This window comes from Cornus florida, unplaced genomic scaffold (genome assembly GCF_030987335.1).
Source record: "Cornus florida cultivar Cherokee Brave unplaced genomic scaffold, ASM3098733v1 CherokeeBrave_3.0.0_Hap2_Chr02, whole genome shotgun sequence".
Taxonomy (NCBI): domain Eukaryota; kingdom Viridiplantae; phylum Streptophyta; class Magnoliopsida; order Cornales; family Cornaceae; genus Cornus; species Cornus florida.
The window spans coordinates 38,309,612-38,324,729 of NW_026775572.1; the positions used below are offsets into that span (position 1 = coordinate 38,309,612).

The window sequence follows — 15,118 nt, forward strand, 5'->3', positions numbered from 1 at the left end:
TTAATCATCCTTTCTCCTCCCATTGTCAGGGAAAGGATTGACCAAAATTGGTCATGTCTTGTCTATCATGTACGAAAGAGTTTGTGCAGTGGATGTTGATGAGAAATTATTAGATGTTTAGAAAATGGTTTCAAAAGACTAGTCCATCCCAAAAATATGACTCGTAATTAAATTGAGAGAGATTATCATCCCATGATTGAAAAATTGTGTGTTTTTTTATGAACATAATTGAAAATTCGAATCACAATTACTTGATTTTTTTTTTTTTTTTTTTTTTTTAATTCGCATAATTAAATGACACAATTTGCATAGGAAGTGCATCAAATTACGCTGTTATTCATTTTCTAGGGTTCTGGACTCTGTTTTGGATCAAGCAGATGGGATAAAAACGTAGACGGACGCATCAACTCTAATTTGCCCAAAAAACACATCTTCTAGATCAGTCTCACAAATTTCAATAGGTCGTTAACTGAGTTCATAACTTTACCAATATATACCTAATAGTTTTGAAAACCAATTTGAAATGGAAGTTGGATCAATAATTGTTGGATTTGCATAGAATTGAGGTGTATAGTAAATTGCAAAACATGATGATGGATCTTGCAGTCTTACATAGCAATTCACTGAAATACAAAAAAAAAAAAAAAATTAACATAATATTGAAGTTTTATAACATCTAAGGTTGCATATTACAAGGAAAGGTTAGGGTTACATTCCAGCACAAAGAAGGGGGCTGGTGAGGCTTCAAGAGGAAAATAAAAAGTTCCATCAAAACCCCCTGTGGATATCTTCTTCTTCTTCTTCAACCGGTGATTCTTCCGAGCTCGTCAGATGCCGACCTGGGAAGGGCTGAAGACATGGCACAAAACAGAAACAGGACAGCGCTTACCATTGAAAGCATGGAGAAATAGAGGAAGCAACTTGCAATCTTTGGCCTTTTGTGGAGGAAAACCGCGCTAAATGAAGCGGTGAAAGCGAAGATAATAGATATAACGAAGCCCTGGAAGATAGATGGGAGGCCTTTAAAGATGATAGTTGGAACACGAGTTTGATCTATGTACTGGTAGGGAAGTAAGAGCAGCGAAAAAGCTATGGCAGAGCTGGTGATCAATATACATCTTGAAAGGGTGGTTTCACTACTCTCTGATGGAGATGAAGACTGATGGATGTGAGAATTAGAGAGAGGAACAACAACAACAACAACTCTAGGCAAGCTTTGCTTTGTTGCCATTGATGGATCTTGTTTGGGACAAGAAAGAAATCACCTTGGTGATGGTGGAGATTGAAGAGACCAAGTTTCTTTTTGAGGAAAAGAACTCAAAACTCGTTTCTTCACCAACTCCTTGACTTTGGAAGCTTCCGGATGACTAAAACATATTAAAGAAAAGAAAACGCGTATTTAGATTAAAATATGGTACAGAAATTTGACCGTGATGAAATATTTGCGAGAGAAATTAAATTATCATCCTTTGTGTATTATATATGAACAGAACTGAAAATCTGGAATTTTACCTGCGAATATATATCGCCTCACATAGTTTGACCTAGCACTACGATCTCCGAATTGGCGAGCACACAGACACCAGTCAGCACTATTCCCCTGCTTCTATTACTATTGGTATTGGTTTACTAACACTATTTTCCTCTCCTTCTCACATACGAAGTTTTTTCTCAATTTTGATTGTGATTGAACATCTTTTTCTTAGATCTGGATTGGTTTTGTTTGTTGAATTCTTTGCGCAGACCAATTGATGGGAATATAAGAAGCATGTGCTAATCGTTTGGAACATTTTTTTTAGGAATTTTACAAAATATTGATCGTTCCTTCTCAGATCCGAGGTTTTTTTATCAGATTTGTTTGTGTTTAGATATTTTTTTTCTTAGATCTCTGCTGGTTTTGTTTCTTACATTCTCTCTCATGATTGCATATATTTTGAGATCTCTTTCTTCTCTGCTATTTTATTGCTTGCGGCAGAACAATTGATTGTAATTAAGCTCAACAAAAATGTCTTATTTACACCGTATGGACCAACAATTAGAACTGTGTAAACTGTACACCAGATTTTGATTTGAAGTTGATTCAATAATTTGAATATGGATTGAAATAGTAAAATACATAATATATTATATAATATTGCACTACATAATATATACATATTGTTAAAATAATTTTTTTATAATTTTTTCTTCTTCTTCTTCTTCTTCCATCTCCCAATTTTATATATTTCTTTAATAAATAGTCAAATACCTTAATTTCTACTCTTTTTCTTTTTTTTTTTTTTTTTTTTGTGGTTTATATATATTTTTTCATTTTCGGATTCTCTCTTCTTTCCTAATCATTGTTTGCTAATCTCCTTTTTACATTAAATCTTGGTTAACAAAAATTAATTTTTTTTCGGATCCAGTTCTTAAAAATTGGAATATGAATTTAATTCTAAATAATTCATTGAATTATCAAATCAAATGAAATCGAGAATATCTATTATTGGATTAAAAAAATGTTTCAAGCTGCAATTATTAAGAAAAAATTTCAGTTTAACATTTTATAAAATATGTTTTTAAAATACATAATTAAGTTCAAATTAAGCTGCTCACCAGAATTAGACAAAATTTTCAAAGGAAGATCATAGGCGGTTTCTTCTCAGAACCTTCATCCCCACCCTCTTATTCTCTGCAGAACATGCTATATAAGTTTAACATTTTATTCAATAAGAAGTACCAAAATTTCAGTTTTCCGACCTTGTGCAGTATTACAGCATAACACAAGCATTTTTTTCGCGATTAAGACTTGTCCTTTCGCTCCTACCAATTCTACCTTCTCGATCAATCTTAACTTGCAGAACAAAAGATGAAATCACTTTTGAGCGAGCAAGGGAACCTGTTGTCCAAAATAGCAACCAACGGTGGACGTGGCAAAGTCTCTCCTTACTTTGATGGACTAATTCAGATGGGTCTTGCAAAAAACCAGGTAACAATTTAATATGTAGTATTTCTATTCTTAAAACACACATTCCATCTTATAATGCTCAAACATATATATATATATACACGAGTCAATTACTTATCTGGTTTTTGGTTATTTTGCAGCTTTCCTTTGATTTGACTCAATGGTGGATTATGAATAATCCGAAAGCCTCAATATGTACGGTTGAAGAAGCCAACGACTTCAAGGACATTGCCATATATCAGGATTATCATGGCTTGCCAGAATTCAGAAATGTATGTATATATAAACTTTAGAACCTTGTAGCTCAAAATATATATGATCTAAAACCAGGTACCAATTTAACATGTAGTATTTCTATTCCTAAAACACACATCTTATAATATCAGTTGTATGTTAATTGAGTTTACTGCATAAATTGCTTTGCTTGTTCATCAAATTATAATCTTCTTATTGAAGCTGGTGTGACACACATTCTAAAAGCTGGAGGAGCTCAGGTTGTAAATCATAAAATTTTGGTCCACCTATTTTGCGTATATACTATATGCAACATGCCTATGTGTACAAGCAAGGGAAAACCAAGGAATAAATAGATAAATAAAATTTTCAAACCCATTTGATTATTGCATGCAAATTCATTCAATGGGTGAATGGGTCGATCTTTCCTAAACTTTTTTTTTGTCCTTGCAATTGTTCTCGCAGAGCATGTCAAGGCAATATGAAAATGATCTTCTACTGGCAAAGCAATTGATTAAACATATGGAGGAAACGGTTAGATATGATGATGAAACATCTGCATTGATTAGGGAGTGTATCGACTCTCTAGACAACGCAATTGCACTATCAAGAAAGAATATTTGCTCTACAATATGCTTCTCAGACCACCAGACCTTTTCGTGTCCTCTTTGTGACTATGTGAACACCAAGCGCTCAGGCGCGAAGCGTCACAATCATTGCAAGAACTGCGGCACATACTGGATCAAGGACGACGTCCCGGTCGCGCGAGGCTACGGGAAAACCAAGGGGTACAAGTCAAAGGAATCCTCAAAAGCGGCAAAAAATCGCAAGTCCAACAGCGAGAACTCCAGCCTCACCCTGGCCGCCGCAACTGCCGTGGTAGCGTCCGCAATCACCTCGACCGTACCAGGGCTCAGACACAGTTTGAAGGCAACAAAGGCAAAGTTGGGTGATTCCTCTTCGAACAGCTCCTCTGCACCATACCAGGAATGGAAGAGTGAGTATCTTCTCACATTGACACCGGATCAAGATGGCACTGAACGAGTATTTCACATTGGAGATGAGAGCAGTGATGGGTCTCATCTCCAGTCAGGAGTGGATGCAACAGAGATGTCCACTCAACATCTAGTTGAACGGGAAGACATGGAGATGCTTGCGGATCGGCAGGCAAGCAGTTGTCAAACTGCTTGTTCTTCAACAAACAGTGCCGTTCAAGTTACCTTGTTTTCCAGGGTTAAAGCGGTAGCTAGGTGGCCTTCTGTCCTGTTTAACAGGGCGCGTTCTTATTTCACACACAGATCAGATCAAGAAGGGGATACATCACTTCAGCCCAATGGATCATCTCAAGATCTAGAGGCAGGGAATGGAACAGAGATGTCAACTACCCCTCCAATCAGCGATGGATCATCTCAAGATCCAGAGGAAGGGAATGTCACGGATGAGATACATCAGAATCCGCAGTCAAATCATTCTCCGAAGCATTTCGGGATGTTTATATTTTTCTTTGCTGTTAATCTTGTTCTTGCTCATGTGAGGGACACTTACAATGACTCGTCTTCGTCGACTAAAGCTAATTGGCATTCCTACTATTTTGGAGGTACAATTACAGTTAGCTTCATTAGTACTCTATGTGCCAATATACTTGCCAAGTATGAAAAGCCTGCTCGTTTCCTCGAGAAAATTGGTATCGGGTTTGGGGCAAGTGGGTTTATTATGGCAATGGTGGAGTTGCTCCTTCCGAACGTGACGTGGATCGCTTGGATTGCTACTCCCATCGTCTGGATTGCTGTCATTTTGGGCTAAACACTCTACGGTAAAATACTTGACCCATTACTCGAGTCGTTTCCTTCTTTTTTTTAATGCGTTTACTTTCAGGAAGTCATGTAAGAGTGACGTTATTTCTGCTGCTGCAAAATATATGATAATAGAAATTTGATGATAGTCAAGGAATCCATATTGAGTGATACTTTTGCTTTGTTTTTTACTCGGCTCTTCTATCATTAAATTCATTGTTTCCATCTTCTCTCACGTTAGCCAGAGAGTGACAAATCTTCTCACGCTGTGGTTCTAAAGATTTCTCTTTCAATCCTTCAGCTTTTCAAACCCTATTTCAAGTAAAAAGGTACCATCTTAATGATCTTTTTAGTGCATAAATTTATTTTTCAAGTAATGTTGTCACAAGAGCCTTGACAATGTGAGCACACTCCTATCCAATCAATGAATTGAAAAATACATTAAATTACTCAATTCTTTATTACTGGCTATAAGCAGTGAATTATAAAAATATATACATATATGAGTAAGAATGTATCAAATAAAACAGATCTAAGAAAAAAAATCTTTAAGCAAAAACAAATGTGTGAAAAACTATGGATGTGAGGAAAGAGTAAGAAACACGAGGGTGAGAGAGAATCTGACGAAGAGAGAAAACTTGCAACATGTAAGCCATTGGCATTATTCCCCTGTTCCAAATCTATACATAGTACAGTAATAATCTTTTACATATATGACTTTTACATGTTTTCTAAGCTAGATAAGGAGGCTTATAGATTAATATTTTTGCAATTGAGAGTAATTTTTGCAAAATATCATTTTGAGTATTCAGTGTATTTTGATTATTCTGTATATTTTTATATCTTTGAGAGCATATATCTTTGAAATCATAGCGTAATACGAGAAAAACCTTGTAGCCTTTGGGTTGTTTGGAAAGAAAACATAACAGACACAACGAAACCCGATAGATGCAAGGGAGGCCTTTAAAGATGATACTAGGGACTTGTTTTTATCCATGTATTCGCAGGCAGAGGTAGTGATCAAAATACAACTCAAAAATGTCGATAAGCTTGGCTTTGTTGCCATCTTACTCTTTCAAAAGTAAGATTGTTTGTACCATGTGATTGTTTAGGTTGATCATGAACAAGGGCGGAGGTAACGACTCAAAACTAATATTTTTTAAACAAAAAAAAATTCGGCATGACCTCCCCTAAAAATAGGCCTATCATAACCTGTTTAATTGCATTTTTAACCTGTCATGGCTCAAATTCCAAATTCACGACAACAAAAGATAATGATACAACCAACTAATCTAGACAATGCTTCAAACTAGGATTATCCATCCATTCATCAACAAGTTGCATACTATCAAATCCCCATCCAAAACATCATCAATACTTTAGTTATATTATATGACAAAGTTCCACAAAATAATTATACATCTTTGCACTTCTAGTGTTTTACAAAATAATGGGGAATATACAAAGATACAAAAGTGGACTTCTAACGCCGTTCAAGCTTGAGGTGGGTTGTCATCCACCAGTTCCTTTCCAAGACCTGAAAAAAATATATATAGATATAGGGGTGAGCATATAGCTCAGCAGGTGACACTTAAGACACGCATCTTGTGTCACTGTGAATCCATACAAAGAATAGATCAATAGGAATGGGGATCATACAGTGTCGGGATAATACAACATTTCAACCAAACTCAAGTACAAACAATGCAATGCCATGAAATGCGAATGCATGCCGATGTCACTCCCCGTTTTCACATTTAAAATCCATCTCTTTCAAACTGTTAATATAACCCGTCCTTTGGTGACCCCGCAGCGACACGAGAGGAGGATTGGCTAGTGTCCCTGACCCTTGGTAACCCCGCGGCGTCATTATGGGGCCCAGCTAGCTCAACCACGCTAGGGCGACTCCCTAATCCCCTCTAGGCTATATTAACACTCCGGCCCTTTGGTACCCCCGCGGCGACCGGGTTTTCATAAAACCATTTCGTAAAAACTTTTTTCCCAAAATTTCCCTTTTTGTTTCAAGCAAATTCTCCCATTTCATGCAAACCCAATGGTATGTACATGTATATATATCCCATGCTTTCAATATTATGGCATTTAGAATTTTACACCACATAATTAAGCATACATCATGTTCAACATCTCCAAATGAAATATCAAAACATTAAACACAACAAGACAACCTCTAAGCATGCTTTTCTACTCATATTCATAATCATGAATTTTCCCAAACATCATTTATATAATCATTGAAACAATTAACTTCCAAATTAAACATGCTTGTCACAACAAGAGAGATATAATTCACAATGGAGCAAGAAAAACATGGATTAAGAGCCCCCACCTCTAAATTGAACAAAACCCTTGAAATTGGGTCCTTAAATTCGAAGCCCCTAGGAAGACCAAAAACTGAAATTGCTTGTATGAGCGCGTAGAGCTCGTCGCGGGCTTTGTTTTGCCTCAAACGATACTTAAAAACACAAAGAAATGAGGGAGCAATCAAGGATTGAAACCTTGAAGTGGAAAAAGGAAAAAGAAAACAGAGAGGAAGGTGGAAGCGGGCAGCTGGGAAAGAGAGAGTGAGATAGCAGAAAACAAAAACACAAATGTGGTCTTAATGAGTGGGTCCCTCCACTAACACACATATATATAAAAATAAAAACTTAAACATTACAGCGGATGCATGAATTGTAATAGGATGGACTAATATTTCTTTGGGTAGAATAATAATAGTAATTTTTTATTTTTATTTTTATTTTTTTGAGTTGGGCTAAAATTAAGTACAGTAAAAAAAATTTCTAATAGTGACGCATAGCTCATAATAGTGAGAACATATAGGTCAACAACAAATTTTTTGTGATGGTAAATCATGAAATAATTTGTGTGATGTCTATGATTCTATCATTGCTCTTCAAATTAACAAACACTATGTGTTTCATTCTCACCATGGACGGCAAGCATGGTGCAAACAACTCTCATGAGACCACTGTGTCACTCACCACGGTGATATGTCATTTTCAAACCTTTCAAGCTTCCATAATAGCGTCACAAATTTCTTCTGGTACCAGGTGTGCCCTGTCTTTCACTTTCCCCCCCACCCAAACAACCTAACTTTCTTTTCTATTCCTTTCTGTTCCTCTCCTGAGGTCATCACATTCTGATTGGTTCAAAGAGGCTAAGCTCATCATCATCTATAATTCTTTCTCCATCATTTCTTGTCACACCCGAGCAAATCACTGAATCCACCCATGATAGTAAGACCAAGTTAAACTCCTTCATCTCTGAGTCCTCATGGTCCTTCCCAACCACCTCACAACCATACTACCCCAATTACAGCATACATACAGACTGCCCTGTTCACAAAAACATGACAATTTCAATTGGATACCATCTGCTACTGCTACTGGGGAATTCCCAATCGCACAAACAATGGAACATCTGAACCAACACTTACCTAGCATCCCTTGGTCTCATTTGGTCTGGTCCAAGCCAACAATACCAAAACATTCATTCACATTGTGGGTGGCCATCCATCATAAGCTTCCAACACTGAACAGAAGATGTACTGCACACATCAATGCTACATTGTGTATTCTCTGCAATAGGGAGTTGGAATCCCATGATCATCTATTCTTCAAGTGTTCATATGCAAGGTCCTTATGGGCATTTCTACAAGCATGTTGTGGGTTCTATATCCAACCATCTAATTGGTCCCACCTAATTGCATGGTCTTCCTTCCATTGGAGAGGTAATTCAAACAATCACAGTTGCACACTATCAAAGCTCTCTTAAGCCTCCCTGGCTACAATATCTGGAACTAGAGGAACCGAAGGATCTTCCAAAAGAAATTACTCTCTCAAAACTCTGTTTTGCATCTTACTTTGGAGCCGATTAGATTGAAGCCCATGTCTTCAACCATCCCAGATTCCGCTTCAGCTAGGAGATTAATTGCCGAATGGTAACTGCCATCATCCATCTTGAGACCTCCTGCCAGCCTCCTGATAAAAGGAACTGACGAGATTAATTTCCATGGAGATATTCTCCATGGAAATCACTGGAATTGTGGTAGACCAGGGTCATCTCCTCTTTTTACTCTTTGGGTATTGATTCCTTGGGCTGGGTACTCTTGGATCCAATTGAATGTTAGTTGGGCTAACTCCCCTTTTATGGGCTTGTAAAATCTTATACATATTTATAAAATGAAATTTTCATTTCAATTATATAGATATATATATTCTTTCTCCATCATATTTTCTCTTTCTGCTTATTTTACAAATTACTATAAAGTTCATAATTTTTGTTTTCTTATTAGTATAATAATTATTATTTTTAATCTGTGATTCATTTGGTGTGAACTTTGTCCCGTAATAATAATTGGAGATGGTGGGCTTTAGAATAATACGAATTTAATTGTCCGCATGTTTTGTCCTTACCTAAGCTTGTTGAGGTCTCAAGCCACTAACAATACCCATATATGAGTTGTTTTAAAGTAATGGGACTTGCCTAATCAATTATCATTGTCATTTCTTAATTCCAAGCAGGAGAGCAATGCTATTCATTGCGAAAGTGACATCCACTATGTGACCCGTTAATATGGAGCTCATTATGTGACAACAATCGATTCCACATTAACTGTGCTCGGTGTCGACATTTTTTTTTTAGTTAGGGGTCGGTGTCAACTTCTTTCGCAAAGAATATAGTTTTTTTTTTTTTTTTTTTTTTTCAAATATAATTTTATATCAATCCCTTAATCTTATATTAATATAGTGTCACACTTCAAGTCGTGATTGCTTCATGTGCAGCAAAAGAAGCCATTCTCCAGGGGCGCCAAAGCCAAAAATATTCATTTGGGAAGCAAATTAATTATATAAAATTAAATTTTGAAAAAATAATTGAAACAATTGTTCTTTTAGTTAACAACTCATAAATGATATTGCATAGTACTAATAAGTTGTAGCATACAAGGATTACAATAATGGCAAACATTTTTTTATTTATTTTTTTAATACTAAATTTGAATTTTTAACCCAAGACTAAAAAAGTTTATTGAACTTTGAAGGAGTTACAAGTATTTATGTATTTTATTTTATTTTTATTTTTTTTGCAAATAGCATGTAATAACCACATATAAATAATAAATAATTTTTACTGTAATTTTTTTTTAGATGTAGGGTCCAACTTTAATTATTCTATACAAAATCATTACTTATAGTCATAAATAAGTACCATAAATGAAATATTGAGAAAAATGGCCCCTCACTTGCATTCATCTATCATCTGACAAATATATTTATAAATGTGAGTATTTGTCACAATTTTGTACGACTTGTACTAGTCACTTGGCTGTCAAAGTTGAGACCACCTATATGCCACATAGTGATGAGTCCCTCTCTTGTTGAATATTGAAGATGAATTGCTACCTTATACTTGTGTGTGCAAATAAACTTTTATGAATAGTTTGGTCTCGACTCGTTAAAAATTTGATTCGGACTCGTTCACCTAAGAAACGAGTTAAGCTTGAGCTTAATTTTTAAACTCGTTTAGTAAATAAGTCGAGCTTGAACATTGTTAAGCTCGGCTCGTGAGAAAGCTCGTTTACATAAATATATATTTATAATATAAATTATTATATTTTAAAACAAGTCCATATATATAATTCTAGGCCCAAATTCATAAAAGTATTTTTTCATTAGCCCATTTAGTATTTGGGCATTTAGAAGCCCATCTAATTAAGTAGTCCACTAATCAATAATAGATTCATCTCAGCCATTTGACTGTAACTTATCAGTCTTTAAGGGTTAAGAAACCCTAAAAGTAGTTGTGAGATGTTGCGACGGCTTCTGCAATCCAACTGGGGGCTGTTATAAATAAAGAGAGAATATAACAACTCAAATCTCAAGGTTGGCTCCAATGGTAAAGTCATAGAACTTAGTGTCTCATGAAACATTAAATCTCAGGTTCAAATCTTTTCGAGTGCCTATTGCTTAGGGACTATGATTGCAGACATAATTCGAATTTTATCCGATTAATGTGAGTGGACCCTTGATTATCCCAAAAAACAAAATAACTAAGCATAGCAACTCAAGTGTTACAATTCTATGTATGCTTGTTATGAGTGTTCTTCCCACTCTTTAATCATCTCAATAACACACTCTCATTTCATCTCAATAACACACTCTCATTTTTGTGAGTAGAAGTTATCAACCTATATAACTACTAATTTCAATAAATATTAAAATTCATTATTTCCCAATAGTTTATAAGAAAAATTCCTAACAATTCCTACTTTTCTCATTGAAATACAAATAAGTTCTAATTTTTTTCATTAAGACTACTACATCTTACTTTTGAGAATTTTTTTTTTTTTTTTTTTTTCATTTAAGTCATAAATTACTAAACCTTCCATTTATATTCTAACTAAATACAAATAAAATTTGTAATTATAAATTAATTCAAGAATTGATATATAATTTATTTTCTTATATATTCTTTTAAGTTTTAGTTACTTAATAATATTTCATTATGAGTTTAAATAATAATTATTTTAATATTAAAATTCAATTAAAAAACTCTTTGGTGGAATACAATTAATACAAAAAAATTAATTATTTTATTAAATATCAATAAAATGTATATTTTTTTTATTCAAATTTTATGTCTAATTTTGTAAGGGCATATATAAAAATTTGAGTCTAAATTTTATATATGATTTAGGAAAAGTATATCTAATTTAGTAAGGATATAAATGGAAGATTTAGTGATTTATAAGTTAAATAAGAAAAAAAATATCTCAAAGTAAGACTTGTTAGTCTTAAAAGAAGTTTTTAGGACTTATTTGTCTTTCAATAAAAAAATTAGAACTTGGTAATAATTTTTCCTAGTTTATAACAAACTTTCTTAAAAATTAGAGCTCTAAACAAATTCTAATTAAAATTTGAGACAGTATCCAACAGATTAATCCTTGTGGAATAACCAAAAAGCTATTGTCTATAATTGATTGGCCACACTTATGTGAGGTCAATGAACTGATTTTAAATGAAATCAAAGAAGTTGATATCAATTATTTATTTATTTATATTTTTAGGAATGGATTATGTAATATAGGACATTTCAAGCATTCTCCCACTAACAACAACCAATTCTCTAATGACATCAGATGCACAAACGCACACCACACACACTGGCAGGCATTATGGAATTAAGTGCTTACAGTCATCTTTGGACCTAACCTCAAAAGTGGTGAAAACATGTCAACTTCAAAGCTTTTTGGTGTTCCCATTATTAACTTCATTGTCTCATCAAACACTAACTTAGTTTCAAACATTTCCAACAATTGTAACAGAAAGTTCCAAACAAAAACAGTAACACTGTTAGAATTTGAAGAATAGCTCGCATGATCTTAAATAATAGAGAAAAATGAAAGTACAAGACAGTGAAGCAAATAAAAGGAAAATAAGTTTTCCCTCGTGTATTTGTTAGCTTGAAAATTTTCAAAAAAATTATGAAAAATTGCCATTTCAGGTATGACTGTAAGCCAAACCGCGTAAAAAGATGAACAAAGCATTGATTTTGACAATTTTGGAAGTTCACAGGTCGTGAAAGCAATTCCACTCGCCTCTATTGTCAATATAAACTTGTGAACAATTTCAAAAGCCCTTCAATCTTGTGACACCTCGAGGGAAGTGAATAGGTACATATATTTGATTTTTTAATTATTATTATTATTGATTTTAATCTCATTATTTTTATCAAGTTGATAATTTAATCGATTAATTAATCATAAGTGTGACTAAACCTTATAGAGTACATGTTGGGGATAATTAACTTCCTTTAACCCACTCAACGGTCGGCTATTATTGAGAGTTAAATCACTCCTTCATCACACACAGCGAAAACATCATCACATCATATCAACACAAGCATATATGGAGATAACAATCATAAATATCAACGCGCAACACAATATTTTACATGGTTCACCTAACTCTAGAGTTACGTTCATAGGAGAGAAAGATTTCACTATTATAAATAAAGGACAACCACATGTCAAAATCCCACTCACTCACTCATCATCTCTTTTGAGGCTACATGTATACACTCTGGAATTACATATACTTTCTCTCCTCCTCACAACACTCACCCTTAAACCCCTTACATCTTTTCTCTCTTCTCTCTCTCTCTCTCTCTAAACCCCTCATACTTATCTCTATTTATAGAGTATTCAAAACTTAATTTCTTGTTGGACAAGTATTCCTCAAATCCAACTTCTTGTTGGACAAGAATCAACTTGCCTATAAGGAATTACCATATCTATCTTCAATTCTAAAATAGCAGGTATAACTTTTTTTCCAAATCTTTAACCTTTTTCCCCAAGTCTTCCGGATTTCAAAACCAATTAGGAAACTATTTCTCGCAGCTTCCAAAACAAAAAAGAAAACTAATTTTCTGCGCACAAATTTTGAGCTATAAACCCAACAATCTCTACCTTGGCTCAAAATTCAATCTTCACGTGCTTCTCCATAACTCCACCTTGAACAAGGATCTCTTCATAACTTTACCTCAACTGAAGATTTCTCCACCTCAAATAAAGTACTATGATGAACTTGAGAAACACTCTAACAATCTCCACATTTTCTCAAATTCATCATTCTTCATTTTTTCTTCTATCTTCTCCATTCACACTATTGGTATTCAATTGCTCACGCATGGCAACCCACCAATCTTTAACTCATCTTCATCAATTGCTTTTCTAGCCAAAGCAACAAACCCCTCCTCTTCACTCTTCATACTTCCATTTGCTCTTTATCGGGCTTAAAGCAAACCCCTTCATTCTTCACACCCCTTGCCCCATCTTGAGAACTAGCACCACTCTTGGCTTGTCCCCAAAATTTGTTCCTCGTGGGCTTCATCTCTATCACCTTTACCCTATCTTAAAAACGAGCATTCTTTGGCTTGTCACAAGACTTGTTCTTCATGGGCTTCACACCATCACCTAACTATTGTCCTTTTACAAACAACTCACCTGAACTAAAAACTGCCCCTGAACTATTGATTTGTTGCAATTAAGGACAACTCCATCACAAAATACTATTTTACCTTTTCTCATTAAAATTTTCATTTCTTATTAAATTATTTTTATTATCTTTTCTCTTATCTAAATATTAATTATAATATTTACCTTAATTTTATTATTAGTATCAATTTATCATAAAAATGAAAAAAAAAATATAAAAATAAAAAAAAAAAACCGCTTTTTTTTTATGTAATATATTCATTAAAATTTAAAACACTAATTATTTTTTTTAAAAAATTTTCTACTAAAAATTTTTACTTAAATAATTATTTAAAAAATTAAGGTAAATTTAAGCAAATTTAATGGAGAATATGTCATCATATTAGTATGATTTTTTTTTTCATAATTTATTTAAATAATAAAAATAGATTAAGTATAATTCAATAAAAGGGGCATTATGGTCATTTAATGCAATATCGTTTGGGCATTGGGGTATTTTTCAACAAAATGTGATAGCTTAGGGAATATTATGCACAAAATATAGTTCAAGGAGGTTTTTTTTTTCTTTTTTTTCTTTTTTTTTGGGCACTTTACCCTATATAATAATTTGTATTCAAGGAAATATAAAACATTATTTGTATTTTTAGCTAAAGAAAAGATAATGAAGTTTTGATGAAATAAACTTTGCAATTAAATAAATTTTTATTGACTAATATAATAACAATTGTATTTAATAATGAAACTTCTTCTTGTGATGTTTCTAAATTTTCGCCATTTTTTATTTTTTCAAAAATTTTGTCGCAGTAAGGGTATTTTCGTCTTTTGTTGTTTTTCGTACCGGATACTGTGCAGTGTGCCAGTTGTGTTTGAGAGTTGTTTGGGGTATTTCACTGAGTCCAAAACTTTTTGAAATATAAGGGTGGTCATTTTCGCATTTTTTCCGTTTTTCTGTTCGGACGGTTCCGTGTGGGACCCGTTACCGGAATTGTTACATACATAATTTTTGTTTGGGTTCATTTGCATCATAATCATTTTATTTAATGTATCTTATATAGTTGTAAATTAATATATGTATATGTGTATGTATATTTGTGTGTGGTGTAAAATGAGAAGAAAAATAAAAGAAAA

General features: G+C 33.8%; 1 protein-coding gene and 1 long non-coding RNA gene across 2 annotated transcripts; one reads left to right on the plus strand and one right to left on the minus strand.

Annotated features, from left to right (window-relative positions):
• Positions 1–648: 648 nt before the first annotated feature.
• LOC132294735 (uncharacterized) lies at positions 649–1,632 on the minus strand. Its single transcript, XR_009478184.1, has 2 exons — positions 1,513–1,632; positions 649–1,367 (listed from the first exon to the last, which is right to left on the minus strand). It is a non-coding gene; the product is annotated as an uncharacterized LOC132294735 (long non-coding RNA).
• Positions 1,633–2,052: 420 nt separating this feature from the next.
• LOC132294733 (uncharacterized) lies at positions 2,053–5,122 on the plus strand. Its single transcript, XM_059792704.1, has 3 exons — positions 2,053–2,968; positions 3,088–3,219; positions 3,647–5,122. Exons 1-3 carry the CDS (start codon positions 2,849–2,851, stop codon positions 4,982–4,984), a joined length of 1,590 nt encoding a protein of 529 aa, XP_059648687.1. The 5' UTR covers positions 2,053–2,848; the 3' UTR covers positions 4,985–5,122.
• Positions 5,123–15,118: the final 9,996 nt, after the last annotated feature.

What these genes read in the sequence shown, in the direction of transcription:
- LOC132294733 (XM_059792704.1), top strand. Translation starts at nt 2,849, where the DNA reads ATGAAATCACTTTTGAGCGAGCAAGGGAACCTGTTGTCCAAAATAGCA. An exon ending in TGGGTCTTGCAAAAAACCAG is followed by an intron (nt 2,969 to 3,087) that starts GTAACAATTTAA and finishes GTTATTTTGCAG; the next exon opens with CTTTCCTTTGATTTGACTCA. An exon ending in GCTTGCCAGAATTCAGAAAT is followed by an intron (nt 3,220 to 3,646) that starts GTATGTATATAT and finishes TTGTTCTCGCAG; the next exon opens with AGCATGTCAAGGCAATATGA.